The 17,731-nt window shown below is 46.0% G+C and overlaps 1 protein-coding gene across 1 annotated transcript; it reads right to left on the reverse strand.

Moving 5' to 3' along the window:
- Positions 1-2,983: 2,983 nt before the first annotated feature.
- On the reverse strand, positions 2,984-17,609 carry tsen54 (TSEN54 tRNA splicing endonuclease subunit). Its single transcript, XM_079252843.1, has 12 exons — positions 17,542-17,609; positions 15,807-15,965; positions 15,435-15,498; positions 12,756-12,839; positions 12,508-12,606; positions 12,382-12,434; positions 6,674-6,781; positions 6,171-6,597; positions 5,966-6,101; positions 5,831-5,891; positions 3,998-4,111; positions 2,984-3,806 (listed from the first exon to the last, which is right to left on the reverse strand). Exons 1-12 carry the CDS (start codon positions 17,595-17,597, stop codon positions 3,656-3,658), a joined length of 1,512 nt encoding a protein of 503 aa, XP_079108969.1. The 5' UTR covers positions 17,598-17,609; the 3' UTR covers positions 2,984-3,655.
- Positions 17,610-17,731: the final 122 nt, after the last annotated feature.

A 17,731-nucleotide genomic window follows, 5' to 3' on the forward strand; every position in this document is an offset into this window, starting at 1 on the left:
AATAAAAAAAACTGGTGTTGAAATCACCTAAGTTTAAAATATTCTCTAAAGTATCACTAAAAAGTTTAAACACTCTACTGAGGTGGCTTCTGATAATGTCTTCTAGGATTTCTTTTATGAATTGGCCAGTGTGTGTTATAGCCTCCAGTGTGTTGCTTATGAGATCCAGTGTATAAAGCCAAACTCTGCTGCAACATCACGCAGTGTCCTGGAAGAAAAATGTGGTTTTTCAGGATGCTGCTGGGCAGCAACGGCTCCAGAAACGCACATAACAGATATCACCGTGCCATGAAATGGGTCAGAAACTCAGCATTTTAGGGATCATTTCTGCTCCTTTACGTACATAAATATAGACCGTTTCAAATCATTGCCTGATGCTTTCATGTCTTTCATGTTGCCATGGTTGTGAGGTCGGTTCGTTCACTAGTGAGTTCAGAGGTCACTTCTTCGCTCTTATATTGGCTGTAATATGTCGATATAAAGTCGTTTACAACCGTCTGAAAACGCCAGAAAAAAATATAAGAAAAAACAAAACTTTGGGCTGTTCTCAACTTCTGCCTCTTATTCTGGTGCTTTTTATTTTTCGGTTTCAGCGTTTTTTTCTTCCTGTTCCTCTTCTTCTTCTCTGGTTTGAGTCAGCTATACAATTCCACACTGTCCCTGTGATTTCAGGCGGTATTGCTTTGTTTCAGCATCAGGTGACGGACAGCTAAGCCCCCTGAAAAACAGTCAAAATTACGTGCGCAACCAACACAGGTGATGGACAAAACTCTCCGTCTGTCTGCATGTCAGTCTTCTGCGTCCAGCATAAATGGGTCTATGGAATAAGAACGTGATGTAATTTGTCTTTAAAAGGGAGGTTTTTTTTCTCTCAACACCTTCTGCTCATGCAGCTAATGTTGGAGGATTTAATAAAAAAATGTGATATCGTTTCCTCAGTGCAACAGTTATTATTCATATGAACACAGTTAAGTATCAGTATAACTTAACTAATAACAATATAGATGTTTTAATTTAGCCCTGCTAATGATGGACTGGTAACCTGTCCAGGTGTACCCCACCTATCACCCAAGGACTGCTGGGATAGGCTCCAGCTTCCCCGCAACCCTTAATCAGACTAAGCGGTTTGGATAACGAATTAATGTTAACTTAATTTGGACTGCAATTATTAGACCTGAAGTGGACTTTGTAAAAGGGCTTTGAGATTACTTTGCTGTTTATTGCCATATAAATATAGCTGACATGAAATTAAATTAAATCTTAGTGGGCCACGCACCTCTTCTGCTCAATGGAACCTCATTAGGCTCCGCCCACCATTTCATATCCTCCTCCTTCCTTTTTCTTTTGACTCAAAATTGGGCTTACCCCAAAATGTACCACAGATCAGAAAATTCCCCCGAAAATTCACATTAAATACCATGACATACCAAAATGATTGAATCTTTTAAAATGTCTGAGTTGAAGCAGAAACAAGTTTCATAAAGTTTTCTTCATCGGTGACATTTAAAGCTGTGGAAGGTAATGTTGGGGAGCTAGCAAGATGTTGAGGTGGTGCCCTGTCCTGGCTCCTCCCCCTGTCTTGGCTCCTCCCCCTCTGGTTTCGCTCCTAGCGTGATCCAAGGCTTTTTTACTGGCAGCTTTTTCCACCAATGATTTTCTCTTTCTTGGCTGTTTAGCGGGAGGAGGCAAATAAACCGAGCCATGTTTCTCAGCAATGTTTGCCTTCCGAGTTTCTTTTTCACTACTTTGTATTTTCACCCTAACACACTGTTTATGTGCAGGTTGTGGCTATCAGGTATGCTCTGCTGGAGGGGGAGGAGGGGAGCCGGGAGGAGAAGCTACGAAATATAAGAAATGAACAACTTCAATTTGGGTCCGAACGTTTGTATTGGTCAGAATTTTACAAATTTACAGTAAACTGAGGGGTTGTACTATGTGTCTCATTGTTCATGATTACAGAATGTATAGACTACTATCAGGACAAGGAACCACTTCACCCAGAGTAAAAAAAAAACATATCTCTGAACAAGATTACCTACTGTAGCTTTAAAGCTCATCCCAGTTCCTACATTGTCATGGGAGTCCATAGGTGTCAGTCCAGGTCTGTAAGTCTTTCAGCTCTGTACCCCCCCTCCTCAACCACCCCTGATCCCCTCCCACATGACTCACTGCCTCCCTGGACTTATTGTGTCTTGTTTTAGTTTGTGCTTCAGTGTATGAGGTATTTTTTCTCTGTCTGTATCTTTGGACTGCGTGATTTCTGGCGCGGCCCGGAGTTACATGACCTTTTTTCCCTCAACCCGCCCCTCCTATTATCCTAATGTATCTCTGTTCTTATCTGTTATAAGGCGGCGCCGGTGAACGGGCTGCGGGGCCTAAGTTTTCAGCTTGGTTTTGTATTACTCTTTTGTCATTAATGTTACATGTCTGTATGTCAAACCTTGGTCTCGTATTGCCACAGACTGTACATTAAAAAATGGGCAGAGCCTCTGTGACGTCACCAAAGGGTTTCTGAAGAGGTAAAGTAAAGGTCACTGGACGGTTCCCAAAGTTGGCATCTTGGCAGCGTCACACTGACATCACCTGTAGTGTGCAGTCAGGGTGGCAGGATAGGCAGGGCGTACACAAGGCAGAAATAAATAAATTGAATTATTCCATTTTATTAATTAGTTTATATATTTTCACTTTCTTTTATATTTATTATCTTTATTATAATGTTTCAGACGATAATTTCCAACAGCCTGTGGTACCTATCGATTTGAAACTCATGGCATTTAGTGCTTTTCATAGCATGGTAAAAATGACTCAACAGCGCCTCCACTGGCCAGGCGGAGAAGCTGCACAACCCAACCCTGCGCTGTATTGCGGTTACAGCCACACTCTCTAGTCCTGCTTTGTCTTCGCAACGATGTGTGTTTGTGCATGTGCAGTCCGTTCCCCCATATATAATCATAGACATATAAAAGCAGAACATGACGTTGTCTTTTCACGTTACTGCACTGTGCCAATGATCCATGTTGACGCTTCGCTCTGAAAGTTGGGTTATGTTCTCACCGGATGGAAGACGCTGCAGAGAGATATAAACATTTTTCGCATCTTTCTTTTAAAGAAAAACGTCAACATACACAACTGGTTGTCATGAAATACAAAGTTAAATAGTCTGGAGACTGCTGTTGGATCATTTAACGAGCTTTGAAAGTTCTTAACCGTCTTGGTTGTGTCAGATAAAGCAGGCGCTTACCTGCCTGCACATTTAAATGATCATTTGTGTGTCGGTCACAATTGGTGAATCCTGCCTATCTAACTCTAGAGCTCACGGCACATGCCTGGTCATCACTCCCAGAGTGTGAGTGAATGATGGATGATTGACATCAACGACTTGCCTGAGCTAACTGAGCTAACCAGGAGCTAAAGCTAAAGCTAATTGCTAACTGGCTAAAAACCGTGGTAGTTCTACACTCCATCTTCTTGCCACCAGATATTGAACATCTGTCAAAGTTTACCCCCAAATTATACCAAATTTTGAGATGAAATAACATCTAAATGGATGAGTTATAAAAATCACTCCCCCAGCAGTTGTAATGAAGAGAAACCTGACCTGTTAACCTAAAATGGATTTTAGGCTGTAAACATGTTTATTTCTGCTGTAAACATGTCAGGGGTACACATCTGTAGGCAGCTGGAAGCCTTTAAAGGTGTAGAAAGAAATGTCTCCGTGGTCGACGACGGCAAAGACAACGGGGATGTCGCCGCTCTGGAAAGCCAGCAGCTTGATGGCTCGTAGGTCGGGCACGGGACCATCGAATCTGATGGAAAACAGGAAGAATCAGATCGTTTCTGTTCCGATAATCTGTCATACTTATGAAGGAATAATTAATCTTCCTGCAGCATCAGAACAGGAGACAAAAGATGTGAGACAAAAGGCTCGTTCATCTGAAATGCTGCTTTCCTGCAAGCTGATCCTGAGTAAACAAGCACTCAGGCTGAGTTTACTTACCTGCACACACACATGCGAGAGTACGGCTTCCCCGGCTTGCTTTTCTTGAAGTCAGCCACTGAATCGGGCTGGTAAACATTAAAACAAATCCTCCACTCCTCCGAACCTTTTAACCTGAGGACAAAAGGACACGAGGTTGTCCTGAATGCTGCTCCGTCTCAGTCAAAGCACAAGTCATCGCTCTGGGCGTACAGGGACATGGAGAGGTGGGGATGAGAGATGGTGCAGTCACAACAGCCCGCATCGAGGCCGATTCATCCTCATTCACAGGTGACTCAGAGCTCAGGTCCTCTAATTACACTGAACAGAAACTGGCAGCACCGGGACGTGTTTGGTAGAACGAGAACCAGACACGAACTGCTCTTCACTGTAAACTCATGACAAGACGCAAAAAAGAAGTTTATGTCACTGGCCAACAACGGCCAGTGACATAACCTGAAACTGAATAAAGTAATAAACTAGATAAGTACTCAGAGCGGGCAGACCTTCATTATCAATGTGTATCTGATAAAGTCCTGCATTCACATAAAGTCTGATACTGCATCCATATAAAGTAAATGTAGGACAGGAGGTCTGGACTCTCACAGTGCTAGCGACAATGAATCCACAATATCTCGGCTGTGTTGTGATGTTTAGATGTTTATATCGGCAGCACGGTGCCGTGGTGGTTAGCACTGCAGCCTCGCAGCAAGGTTGGAGCCTCAGCTGGGGGGGGGGAGTTCTCTCCAGGTACTCCGGCTTCCCCCTGGCCTGCTCGATTATGACAAAAATTATAATCACGATTGTTTTGACTGTAACTGAGTTCTCGATTATTTAACACAATTATCCAGTATTTATAAACAACGCTGCGCGTCGTGGTGTTCTAGACTCCGTGTCGTGCATTATAACCGTCTAATGGACGGTTGTTTAATCCGCTTTTACCGCTTATATAGGAACTATTTTACGTTGGTCTGGATGTACGTTTTATGCCAAACAACCGCTGTCAGGCTGCAGCGCGTTTCTCTCATCCACCTGTTAAAAGACAGCTGATCTGAACCAGCTGGTTAACACGTTGCTATGGTAACGCCCCGTAACGGAGGTATGTTACAGTGTTTAACTCGCCAAACTATGTATCGGAAAATAATGCAGCCAGTTGTCACTGACAATGATATAAACTATGTTTAGGTGAACTTCCACAACCTACTGCAGTTATTCTACATCGACCTGCAGCCGGAGCCGACTGAGACTGACCGCCTGGGAGTGCTTTAGGACGGGAGAGGCTCCCGCTGCTCCTTCCTTACAGTAACTGCAGAACAATATGTGCCTTCAAGTCAGTCGCCAAAACACCAGAAAAGTCTCTAATAACTCCAGTAAAAGCTGCTAGATTTGTCGCTTTTAAAAAAAAAAAAAAAGTCGCCAGATTTAGCGAGAAAGTCGTCAAGTTGGCAACAGTGTCTGAATGAAAGCAAAGCGGCTGTGGGAGGAGTTTACAGCACAGCGCTGCAACGCCAGAGACGCTCGATTAGCAGCTGAAGACAGCAGGAGAGGAAACTGCAGAGAGAAAAATAATCACACACTTTTTATTTTTATCATTGATGAAAACCCAGATCGTACTGAGATTAAAACCCGATTCATCGCCCAGTCCCACTGCTTGGTGGACTCCACGAGCTTCCACCAAAAACTCACTGCTTTTATTCCACATGCATCATCAGCTGGATGAAAAACCTTTCGCAGCACACATGTTGGTTTTGTGAAGGAGCTTTTATGCTTCTTTCATTCTTTCTAATCTCTCTACGGACATGACCTGCTGCTCGGTGACGTAGGACACAAATCCGTTCAGGTATCAGGTCGTACCTGGACGCTCCCTCCAGCAGGTCTGTGGACTTCATCACTCGGATTTTATCCAGCAGCTCAGCTGGAACAAAGAGACGTGTCTGTTAGACGACTTTCCCGTGAACTTTCCTTCGGCACGGATCCTGCAGGACTCACCGGTGGAGGCGGGCTGCGTCGGGTCATGTAGAGGTGGAACCTCCCGGTTCCACAGGTGAGCTGGTCGGCCTTGACGCTTCGCCTGCCGCCTCGCCAGGAGCTCCTGATACTCCGTCCAGTTTCTGCACCGTCGCACCTGAAAGCGGCTCAGGATGTGAGCGACGGTTTCACATGACGTGTTTCTACGTTTTCAGGCGCTACGAACCTCCTTGTCGTCGTTGACGTCCCGCCGCCGCCTGCGTCTGTCCTCCTCCCTCCTGCGCTCCTTGGCGGACATGTGGATCCTCCGCAGGTTTATCCTTTGCATCCAGGAAGCGGTGTCGCAGACGCCCACGCTCAGACCTCCAGGCAGCAGCGAGGGGTCTGGAGGGGCCAAGCAGCTCCGGCTGCGGTCCCTGGAGCCCAGGTCCGGGAAAGAGACGCCACTGAAGTCCCGGCGTGAGGAACTCGAGACCTGAGCCGGACTTCTGCCAGAGTCCGGTCCGGGAACATCCGTCATCCACCAGGTCCTGCCTGAGGCGGTCGGGGCCTCGGGGGTCTCTGCAGGCGGCGCCAGGCGTGACCCATCGCCACGGCTGCAGGCGTCCACCTCCATCTGCTCAGTTGTGGGTCCTTCTTGTGTTTCAGTGCGACTGCAGACAGTAAAGTTCAGGTGCGACTCGTTTCCCGCCATGTTTGATCCGTTTAGCCTGCAGAGACTCCGCCTACCTGCATGTCGGCGTGGGGCTGGCGCTGCGCTTCCTCTTCAGCTGTCTTCCTGCTCTGTCACGCGACCAAGCCAAGTTCAGCTGTTTCTCGTACGGCGAGGCCTCGGAGCTAGGAGAAACCACACACACACACACACACACACACACACACACACACACACATTGCGCCACAACCGGCAGAAGCTGAATCAGCGTTTACATGTCAGAGGAATAAATCAGCCACTTGCTTTGGATTCGGGTGTTTACGCCGTCATCTGTTTACGACAGATGTAACTTTTATTGGATCTGTGAACGCTCCAACACGCTCTGGCTTTGTTCTCATGTTCCTCAGCGTGGACATTTACATGCACATCCAGGCTTTCTGGCCTTCTTGGCTGGTTACAGACATGAATAAACAACATAAATGCTCTATTTTCCTTATCTGTTGTGGTTCCTGCTCTGACCTGTGCTGCAGTGGGTGTGCCTGTTTCCCTGGCAATCAAGTCCACACCAGGTTCTCATCGGGTAATCAGCAGCAGCAGCAAGATAAAAGGCCAGCTCAGTTCACCAGTCATCGCCTGATTGTTGTGTCATCTGCGTGCATGATTCTTGCCTGCCTGCCCGCCAACCTGCCTGCCTGCCTGCCTGCCTGCCTGCCTGCCTGCCTGCCTGCCTGCCTGCCTGCCTGCCTGCCTGCCTGCCTGCCTGCCTGCCTGCCTGCCTGCCTGCCTGCCTGCCTGCCTGCCTGCCTGCCTGCCTGCCTGCCCGCCCGCCAACCTGCCTGCCTGCCTGCCCGTCAACCAGCCTGCCTGCCCGCCAACCTGCCTGCCTGGCCACCTACCATTCTGCCCAGGAGAACAATAAACCTGTCCTAGTATCCACATCCAATCTGCACTTGGGTCCTTGTTTGTCCTACACTACAACAGAACAATCAGGCCATCAGGTATGGATCCAGCAGATTCTAACCCAGAAGGCGCCGCCGGACAACTTCAGCAAGCCCTATCCGGTCAGAATGCTCACTTAGCTCGACATGAGCAGATGCTTCTAACTTTGGACCAGAATTACCACACCATCCTTATGCAGTTGTCTCAACTCACCAGTCATGTGGCTGGTCTGGTACAGCCTGCTCCCAATCAGCAACAGGTTCCGGACTCATCCAGGCATCCTACCGCTTCTGCCACCCCGGTAAGAGAGACACACATCCCAGACCCCAAACCTTATGCCGGGGATCTGGGTAAATGTAGAGGGTTCTTACTCCAATGCTCACTTGTGTTTGACCAGAAGCCCATCACTTATGCCAGTGACAAATCCAAGATCTCCTACGTCATCGGACTTCTGGAGGGCAAGGCTTTGTCATGGGCAGAAGCAGCGTTTGAACGGCAGGGTTTCAGGCACATGTCTTATCCAGCTTTTATGGATGAGATGAAGAAGGTGTTTGACCATCCAGTGAGAGGGGGCGATGCCGTTAAGCGGCTGATTAATCTCCGACAAGGAAAAATGAGTGTTGCTGAGTTTGCTGTGGATTTCAGGACTGCGGCTGCGGATTCGGGCTGGAATGATCAGGCTCTTTGTGGAATCTTCACAAATGGTTTAAGCAGCCGGCTTAAGGATGAGCTTGCCACCCGTGATGCATCAGATTCCCTGGACGACCTGGTTTCCCTCTCAATAAGGCTGGACAACCGCTTACGGGAGAGAGACAGAGAGCGGCAGACTCGTTCTGAGCTGTATTTTCCCGGCTCCACCATTGGAGCGGTCCGCCCTTCCCTTCCTAGCACAACACAGTCCGAGGAGCCCATGCAGCTGGGCCGAGCTCATCTGTCCACGGAGGAACGACAGAGGAGGAGGGACACCGGCGTTTGTTTTTATTGTGGAAGACCAGGACACCAGAGAGCTGTCTGCACAGAACGGCCAAAAGATCTGGGTCGTCAGTAGCTGTGGGAGTACTGACGACCACCACTCCAAAGGTAATTCCCCACACAAAGACACTCATTCCAGCGGTGCTATATGTCAAGGGTTTCTCTCATCCAGTACAGGCTTTAGTGGATTCTGGAGCTGAAGCAAACTTTATTGACAAGGAATGGGCTGCAAGAATTAATCTAGACCTGGAGTCACTCTTCCCTCCTGTTTCTGCCCGGGCTCTGGATGGCAGCATTCTTTACTCCATCACCCAGAGTCTGTTCCGGTTAAACAAATTGTTTCGGGAAATCACCAGGAGTTTATCAGTTTCTTTGTTGTAAACTCACCAAATTCACCCCTGGTTTTAGGACACCCCTGGTTATCGTTACACAATCCCCATCTGGATTGGACTACTGGGAGGATTATTAACTGGAGTTCTTATTGTCATGCAACGTGTCTTCACTCTGCCGTCCCATCTGGTATAACCACTACCAGTCATTGTCCCACTTCTAAGGATTTGTCAGACATTCCTCTAGCCTACCATGACCTCGCTGAGGTGTTCAGTAAAGAGAGGGCCCTTTCTCTTCCTCCTCACCGACCATATGACTGCGCCATAGACTTGTTACCTGGGGCTCCGTTGCCAGCCAGTCGTCTGTACAATCTTTCTAAGCCAGAGACTGAGGCCATGGAGAAATATATTTCGGATTCGCTGGCTGCTGGTTTAATTAGACCTTCTTCTTCCCCTGTTGGCCCAGGTTTTTTCTTTGTCTCTAAGAAGGATGGTTCTCTTCGGCCTTGTATTGACTACCGGAGATTAAATGCTATAACCATAAAGAATAAGTATCCTCTGCCACTTCTTGAGTCTGCCTTCAACTCTCTCCATGGCTCAACAATCTTCACAAAGCTGGATCTCTGCAACGCATATCATCTGGTCAGGATAAAAGAGGGAGATGAGTGGAAGACAGCCTTCAAGACCCCACTCGGCCATTTTGAGTATCGAGTCATGCCTTTTGGACTTTGTAATGCCCCTGCTGTTTTCCAAGCCTTAGTTAATGATGTGCTGAGAGACTTCCTGAACCGTTTTGTTTTCGTCTATTTAGACGATATCCTCATCTTTTCCCACAACCTCACCGAACATATACAACATGTCCGACAAGTCCTGCAGAGACTTCTGGAGAATCGCCTATTCGTTAAGGCCGAGAAGTGTGATTTTCATAAGAACACTGTTTCTTTTCTCGGATACATTTTTGAGAGTGGGCAGGTCCGAGCAGATCCTGAGAAGATCAAAGCTGTTACCGAATGGCCAGTCCCAACTTCTGTCAAGCAGCTGCAACGTTTCTTGGGTTTTGCTAATTTTTATCGCAGATTCATTCGCAATTATAGCCGCATCGCAGCTCCCCTGACAAGACTTACATCGCCTACAGTCCCATTTGTCTGGTCTGAGCCGGCGGCTCAGGCTTTTGTCAAGTTAAAGGATCTATTCACCACTGCTCCTGTCCTCCTCCACCCTGATCTCAACCATCAATTTGTGGTGGAGGTTGATGCTTCTGATGTCGGCGTTGGAGCTGTCTTGTCCCAACGATCCCCAGAGTCTCAGAAGTTACATCCTTGTGCCTTTTTCTCTCGACGTCTAACATCAGCTGAGCAGAACTACCATGTCGGTGATAGGGAACTCTTAGCCATCAAACTTGCCCTGGAGCAGTGGCGCCATTGGTTGGAGGGATCCAAAGTGCCATTCCTCATCTGGACTGACCATAAGAACCTGGAATACCTACAGTCTGCTAGACAAATGAATCCCCGACAGGCCCGTTGGTCTCTTTTCTTCAATCGATTCCACTTCACGCTGTCATACAGACCTGGGTCCAAAAACCAGAAACCGGACTCTCTCTCTCGCCAATTTCCACCCAAGACTGCAGTTTCACCTGATACCATCTTACCTGCAACCTGTGTTGTAGCCGCTGTTTCCTGGGAGGTGGAGGACAGGGTTAGAGAGGCCCAACAGCAACAGCCTGACCCTGGCACAGGTCCCCGTAACCGCCTTTATGTCCCCAATTCTGTACGTTCCCAAGTCCTCCAGTGGGGACATTCCTCCCGCCTACCATGCCACCCTGGTTCTGTGCGAACACTTTCTTTTCTGAGACGCAGATTCTGGTGGCCCACAATGGATAAAGATGTCCGGGAGTTTGTTGCAGCCTGTACGACGTGTGCACGCAGTAAGTCATCGCATCAGCCACCTGCGGGATTTCTTCGTCCATTACCTGTTCCAAGCAGACCCTGGTCGCACATTGCTCTGGACTTCGTCACTGGTCTTCCAGCCTCAAGAGGTAACACCACCATCCTCACAGTTGTTGATCGCTTTTCCAAAGCTGTTCACTTTATTGCCCTTCCCAAACTTCCTACTGCCAAGGAGACCGCCAACTTACTTGTTCATCATGTCTTTCGGCTCCATGGTCTGCCCACAGACATAGTATCAGACAGAGGACCCCAATTTACATCCCAGGTATGGAAGTCGTTTTGTCACTCGCTCGGGGCCACTGTGAGCCTGTCGTCTGGTTTCCATCCCCAGACCAATGGCCAGGCTGAGAGGTCTAATCAGGATCTGGAAACTGCCCTGAGATGTGTGGCTGAGTCCAACCCCTCCTCCTGGTGTGACCATCTGGACTGGGTAGAGTATGCTCACAACTCCCTTACCTCTTCTGCTTCAGGCTTATCACCTTTCGAATGCTCCCTGGGATATCAGCCGCCCCTGTTTCCAGCACAGGAGGTGGAGGTTTCTGTGCCGTCGGTCCAGCTACACATCCGCCGCTGCCGACGGATTTGGAGGAAGGCTCGAACTGCGCTCCTTCATGCCTCCGTACGTACCCGCCGCATGGCGGATCGTCATCGGACTCCTGGACCCCGTTACGCACCCGGCCAAAAGGTTTGGTTATCAGCAAAGAACATTCCATTGCGTACTGATGCCAAGAAGTTGGCCCCCCCTTTTTGGGTCCTTTTGAGGTTGAGCGGATCATTAATCCCACCGTGGTCAAACTGAAACTCCCCAGTTCCATGAGAGTCCACCCTTCTTTCCATGTCTCCCAACTCAAGCCTGTTTCCTCTAGTCCTCTCGTCCCTCCTTCCAGACCCCCTCCTCCCGCCCGGTTTGTGGCGGGTCGCCCTGCCTATTCTGTCCGGCGTCTCCTGGATGTGCGGCGTCGGGGTCGTGGCTTCCAGTTTCTGGTGGACTGGGAGGAGTATGGTCCTGAGGAGCGTGCCTGGGTTCCGCGCTCATTTATTCTGGATGCCTCCCTGGTCCGGGATTTTCGTCATGCTCATCCGGAGAAGTTTCGGTCGCCCGGTGGCTCCCGTGGAGGGGGGGGTACTGTTGTGGTTCCTGCTCTGACCTGTGCTGCAGTGGGTGTGCCTGTTTCCCTGGCAATCAAGTCCACACCAGGTTCTCATCGGGTAATCAGCAGCAGCAGCAAGATAAAAGGCCAGCTCAGCTCACCAGTCATCGCCTGATTGTTGTGTCATCTGCGTGCATGATTCTTGCCTGCCTGCCCGCCTGCCTGCCTGCCTGCCCGCCAACCTGCCTGCCTGGCCACCTACCATTCTGCCCAGGAGAACAATAAACCTGTCCTAGTATCCACATCCAATCTGCACTTGGGTCCTTGTTTGTCCTACACTACAACATTATCATACAGATGATTTTACGACTCCAGATGTTGCCGCAAACATCTCAAACAAGGCAACTTATCCCGTCTGGTAAAGCATTAAGTCGCCCGTCTTGTTGCTCAGACTGAAGGACGCCAACGCTCTTCGTCATGTCTGAATGGAACATGAAGGTTCTGTTACCTGGGATCAAACCTGCGCACAACGTAGCCGAGCCTCTTCAGATGCCCAAACACCTTGCAGATGACAGAATCCAGGTTATGCAAAGCATTCGAGCTTAAACTGCATCATTAGTGGTAAGAAGAGCACCTGATACTGCTGCAGGCTGACGGTGTCTGCAGACAGAAAGCTCTCGTATCCGTCCTGGATGGAAAGGGGAAGGTCCCGATGAAACACCTGCAGGTTTCCCTGTGAACACACACACCCGTCCAGTCAGCGACGTTGCCGGCTCCCTGGAGTATGTCTTCATAAAGACGTTTAACGTGTTAAATTAGACGGAACTGAATAAACAGAAATAATGAAGTGTTGGAAAACCGCAGGTTTCATCTGTCACTCACACACTCCATCAGGTAGAGCGCCTCCTCCGGCAGCAGATACTGCTTGTTGTTTGCAGAAAAACCCATCGTCTGCCAAAACTTCCCCTTTAAAAAGAAATAAAAAGGTTTTTTTTTTAGACTTACACACCTGCAGGGTGATAAAATGTTAAATATTTCATCATAAAGAGAGAAAAGAACAAAGTTCTGTTTTAACTCCGTTTGCAAACTGAGGTGGAAAATATTTTATTTTCATCTATATTTTCTTAATGACTTCATTTTAATTACTCTCATTTGTTGTTTCACTAAATACCATATTTATTAGTAATAATAAAGAATATTAATAGGAAAATTATTTAGGGGAATAGCCGTCCCCTTCACATCAGAGCTGATCAATCTGTCTCGGACTTTAAATCTGACACTTCTTTCCACTGGCATCTTTTTCTTTGTCTATTTACATTTTTTTACTTTTATTTTAGATTTTTCTTTTGTGTCCAATTTTTTTTTTTTTTAATGTGCAGTGTTTAATTTTAAATTGTGGAGTGTTGCTGTTTTATTGTGCAGCACTTTGGGCAGCTGCTGTAGAAATGTGCAATATAAATAAACTTGAACTTATTGAACTTATTTTTTTCTGATTTAATAATGAAATAAATCCTGGAATATAACACAGACCTGGACAGAAATTGTTGATATCCTTCGGTCAATAAAAGAAAAATTCACAGTGGTCACAGAAATAACTTGAATCTTACCAAAATAATAAATAAAAATTCTACGAAATTTAACGAGTGAAACTCAGACGTTGCTTCAACAGAAATATATATATATACACATATATATATACACATATATATATATATATATATATGTATATATTATATATATATATATATATATATATATATATATATATAATATATATATATATATATTTATATATATATATATATAAACATATACATATACATATATATATATATACATATACATATATATATATATATATATATATATATACACATATATATATATATATATATATATATATATATACATATACATATACATATATACATATATATATACATATACATATATATATATATATACATATATATATATATATATATATATATATATATATATATATATAAACTGATGGTCGTTTCTGTTTGGAGAAACTCCTGAGATTTCCATAAATCTTAAATCTTTTATTTCGAACGTTAGAAAAACAAAACGAACAAAAGAAAGCAAGCAGGTGGACAATCGGCCATGTTCCGACACAAGCGGTCGAGAAAGGGGATTTCCTTCATGCTGAAAAAGGAAAGATAAAAGTCGAAGCTTCGTTGTTCCACATAATTGTCCTGATTTCTGCTCTGTCCTTACCAAGCAGCAGATTATCTTCACCTCTGCCCTGGATCTTCTCGCTGTGAGATCGTCTGTCTCTCCACAGCCGTCAAGCGACGTTCATGTGTCGGTTTCTGGGAGAAAACCTGGTCTTGACCCAGCCTGTCCCCAACCACTGCCTTCGCTTCGTCCTTGTTGGGATGAGACCGACCACCTGTCTTGCTCGCCGCTTGGATTTCTTCCTCTCCCTCGTATCTTCTGTGTGGACCCCGGTCTGTTTTGGACCTTGAGATCTTGTGGAGATAATTTTCCCTGCTCTGGAGGACTCCTCCGGGGCTTCCTATCCACCCAGCTGCTGGTAAACGTTTGCTTTTGGCCTCTTCGTTATCATCCCACCCCTGTTTCTGTGTTCCAGACCTCCTGATGACCAGACGAGCAAGACCACCTTCAACACCATCAGTTTTTCAATAAATCTGTTTTACCTCCACTGTTGGCTGAGTTTTGGGTTCTGGCTTCGTAATCCTTACAATAATCACAAGTCTCCAACCCTACCAGTCAGATCCCAACATAAACATACTAGGGCTGGGAAAATCGATTAGAAAAATCGAAAATCGGGATTTTTTTTGCTTCACAATTTTAAAATCGATATTTTGTTCAAACAAATAAAAATACTCCATTATAAAATTTTTATCATTTTTATTGTTTTTATTGATCTTTTTACTTGTCTTATTGGGCTTTGTAGCAGCAGAATGATGGTCTGCCTAATGTGTTGTTTTTTCCTCATTGAAATCAAGAAAAATGACGAGCAAAAAAAAAAGTTTTATACATTTATTTTGTTTTTAATCTACAAAATCGAAGAATTGTGAGAATCGCAATTTAAATTGAATCGGCACCCAAAAAATCGGAATCAAATCGGGACAAAAGCATATCGTCACAGCCCTAAAATATACCATCATGTCACGACTATAATTACATTATAGATCCGTTTTGAACAGGTAAAGCCTCGGGGCCTCCTGTGCTCTTTGGGGGGTCCAGAGGCCCCAGGTTGGGAATCACTGAGTCATTCGGACTGGGAGCTTCATGAAAAGGCTGGATTTGGATGTAAACTGAGGAATGAGGTTCCACTTTAAGCTTCCTCCAGATGCAGATCTGCATTATATGGTTTTTAATTGTGTCACACCGCAGGATGTACCTTTAAAAACTATTCCTGAACCGTCTGAGATGTGACAACAAATCAGATTCTTCACCCTGATCACTACTTATCAGCTCATTTTGATCAATATAGCAGGAGAAAAACAGGCTGCATTGTCATGTTTCTGGTGTCGTACAGGCCAAGTGGGATAAAAGAGCCGAACTCACAGCCGGAGACTGAAGCTCCACAATCTGGTCACTTGGAATCCAAGCGGCTTTGACGAGGTTTCCTCTGCAATGACACGAACCAGACAGAAACCATCTCATGCCTGGACACAAAGCCTGACTGCTGCGGCCGTGGAAATCTGATAAATCAAACCAACATCCTGACTTGTGTTCAGAGTTGGGCTATAATCACTGGCTGCTCCCCTGATGTTGCATTCAAGGACAGCCTGCAGGCTTAAACACACACTTCAATGTTATTTATGCAGAATTTTTTTTTGCCTTTTCTTTGTTCAGTGTTTCAGCCGCTGAAGTCCTTGAATGCATCACTGAGGACACGTCTGTGAAGCAATGAGACATCAGTTCTTATCAACTCACAGCCTCTCCACCCTCTCCTCTGATATGAGGCTCCAGTGTTCATCCAGGCTCTGCTGCAGCCGCCGTCTTTGCTCCTCCGAGTCGTTGGGGTAGAAGTCTTTCTGCCCTCTGACGGGGAGTTTATGACTCCTGGAGCGAGCGGCGAACAGCTCGCTCGGGCTGCAAGGTGACAGAAAAGCAACAACACTCAGGTCAGAGCTGCTCAACATCTCTACATGCTGACGAGGAGCCTCGGCGCCTCTTTGAGATTTTCATTTTGCTTGAGAAAAACCAAACACCATCCTCTACAAAAAGAAAAGAGGTCAGTTTGTCCCACATTTACTTTTTTGGTTGCAACGTTCAAAAGACCAGTCAGTTATTTATATTATTTTATATCCCTATCCATCCAGGAGGGTGTGTGTCAGCAGCATGTTACAACACTGCATATTAATCACCCTTTTAAAACCCAAAAACTCCGTTCCCAGTGGTACAGAGAGGCCACGCAACAAATCCAAACTGTCGGGCATCTACCCAAACCTCACTCCCTGTTGGGATAAATGTAAACTACTACGAGCCTGAGACTCACCAAGTTCTGCATTGAGGTGTTCTGGACTCTATCCCGGACATTAAAAGTCTGCAGGCAAACCTCCCCCCCCCCCCCCCCCAACAGCTGTGGTTGGTGTCACTGAGGAGGAGATGCTCCCACCTGCAGAAATACATCCCCACCAGGTCTGTTGCTTCCCTCCTGGCTGCAACTGTGTGATGCTTTATTTCAACATGGAGCAAAATCTCAGAGTAACGTTTCCAACAACTTTGTGAATTCATTCCACCAACAGTTACGTCAGTTCTGAAGGGAAAACTGGGTCCAGACCAGTGCTGGAAGGTGGACCTGATGAAGCAGACGGTGAGTGAGTTTCATTATCGGAGCTCATGTTATTTGCAACATTTTATTTCTTTTATTTACAGTATTTTTGCAACATGAAGAATAAGTTTCCTCCCATTCTACAATCCTACGGAAACACTGTAATTTCCCATCTGGGAAGAAAAATATAAGTCTGATTCTGATTCAGTCAGAACAGAAAATAAGGAGCTTGTTGCCTGTTTATGTAATGCACATTACAGCTGTGTGTATTTACAATGAGAGCTCACAGTTTCTGTATTTGCATGAGTGAATGAAATGAAAAATACTTGAATAATCCCCAAAGGGAAATTCAATATTGTAGGAGATAATAATAATTAACTAGAGGAGGTCTTGGTCCGGAGGTTGATGGCTTTTTATTTCTTTTATTTTTATTTGGAGTCATATTTTATTTGGAGTCATAAGATCATGGCTGACAACAGTGGCATCGTGCTCAGAGCTGCTTTAATAGATTTAATAACAGTCTACTGTTCTACATGAGAAATGAAGCTTACAGAGAAAGTTTCCTTTCATCAGTAAACCTCCAAAACACACAACAAATGAGACAGAGAGCCACTACAGAAAACTAAATACTCCCAAAACATAGCAGGATCTAATCTGGAAACCATCACAACTATGGCTGCAGATTAGTGTAACTGCGTTTTAAAGACAATTTAAATTATTTTTAATGTATCTGAACTTGCAGGGTGAAATGAAACTATTCCTCCGCCATGTGCACAAGGAAACTGTTCAACATGGAAACACGACAAACAGCCACGCAGGGAGAAAACGCCACATAAATTTAGTCAACTCTGTTATTTAGATGTGTGATCATTTCACGTAAAAGCCGAGACGAACCTCAGTATTTCACTGAACAACTTGCTTTCGGTGTCCGTCTTGTTTTGGTCCGCCATGACAGCTGCCGTCGTCACCGTCCTCCTCTGGGTCCTAAAGACCGTCAAATCAGTTAGCACAAACAGTTGCACACATGACCAGCAGAGGGCACTAACTCCCCTTTTTCATCATGGAAGTCACCACTGGGCAGCCC

The sequence above is a fragment of the Telmatherina bonti genome (genome assembly GCF_933228915.1).
Source record: "Telmatherina bonti genome assembly, chromosome: 14".
Classification (NCBI taxonomy): domain Eukaryota; kingdom Metazoa; phylum Chordata; class Actinopteri; order Atheriniformes; family Telmatherinidae; genus Telmatherina; species Telmatherina bonti.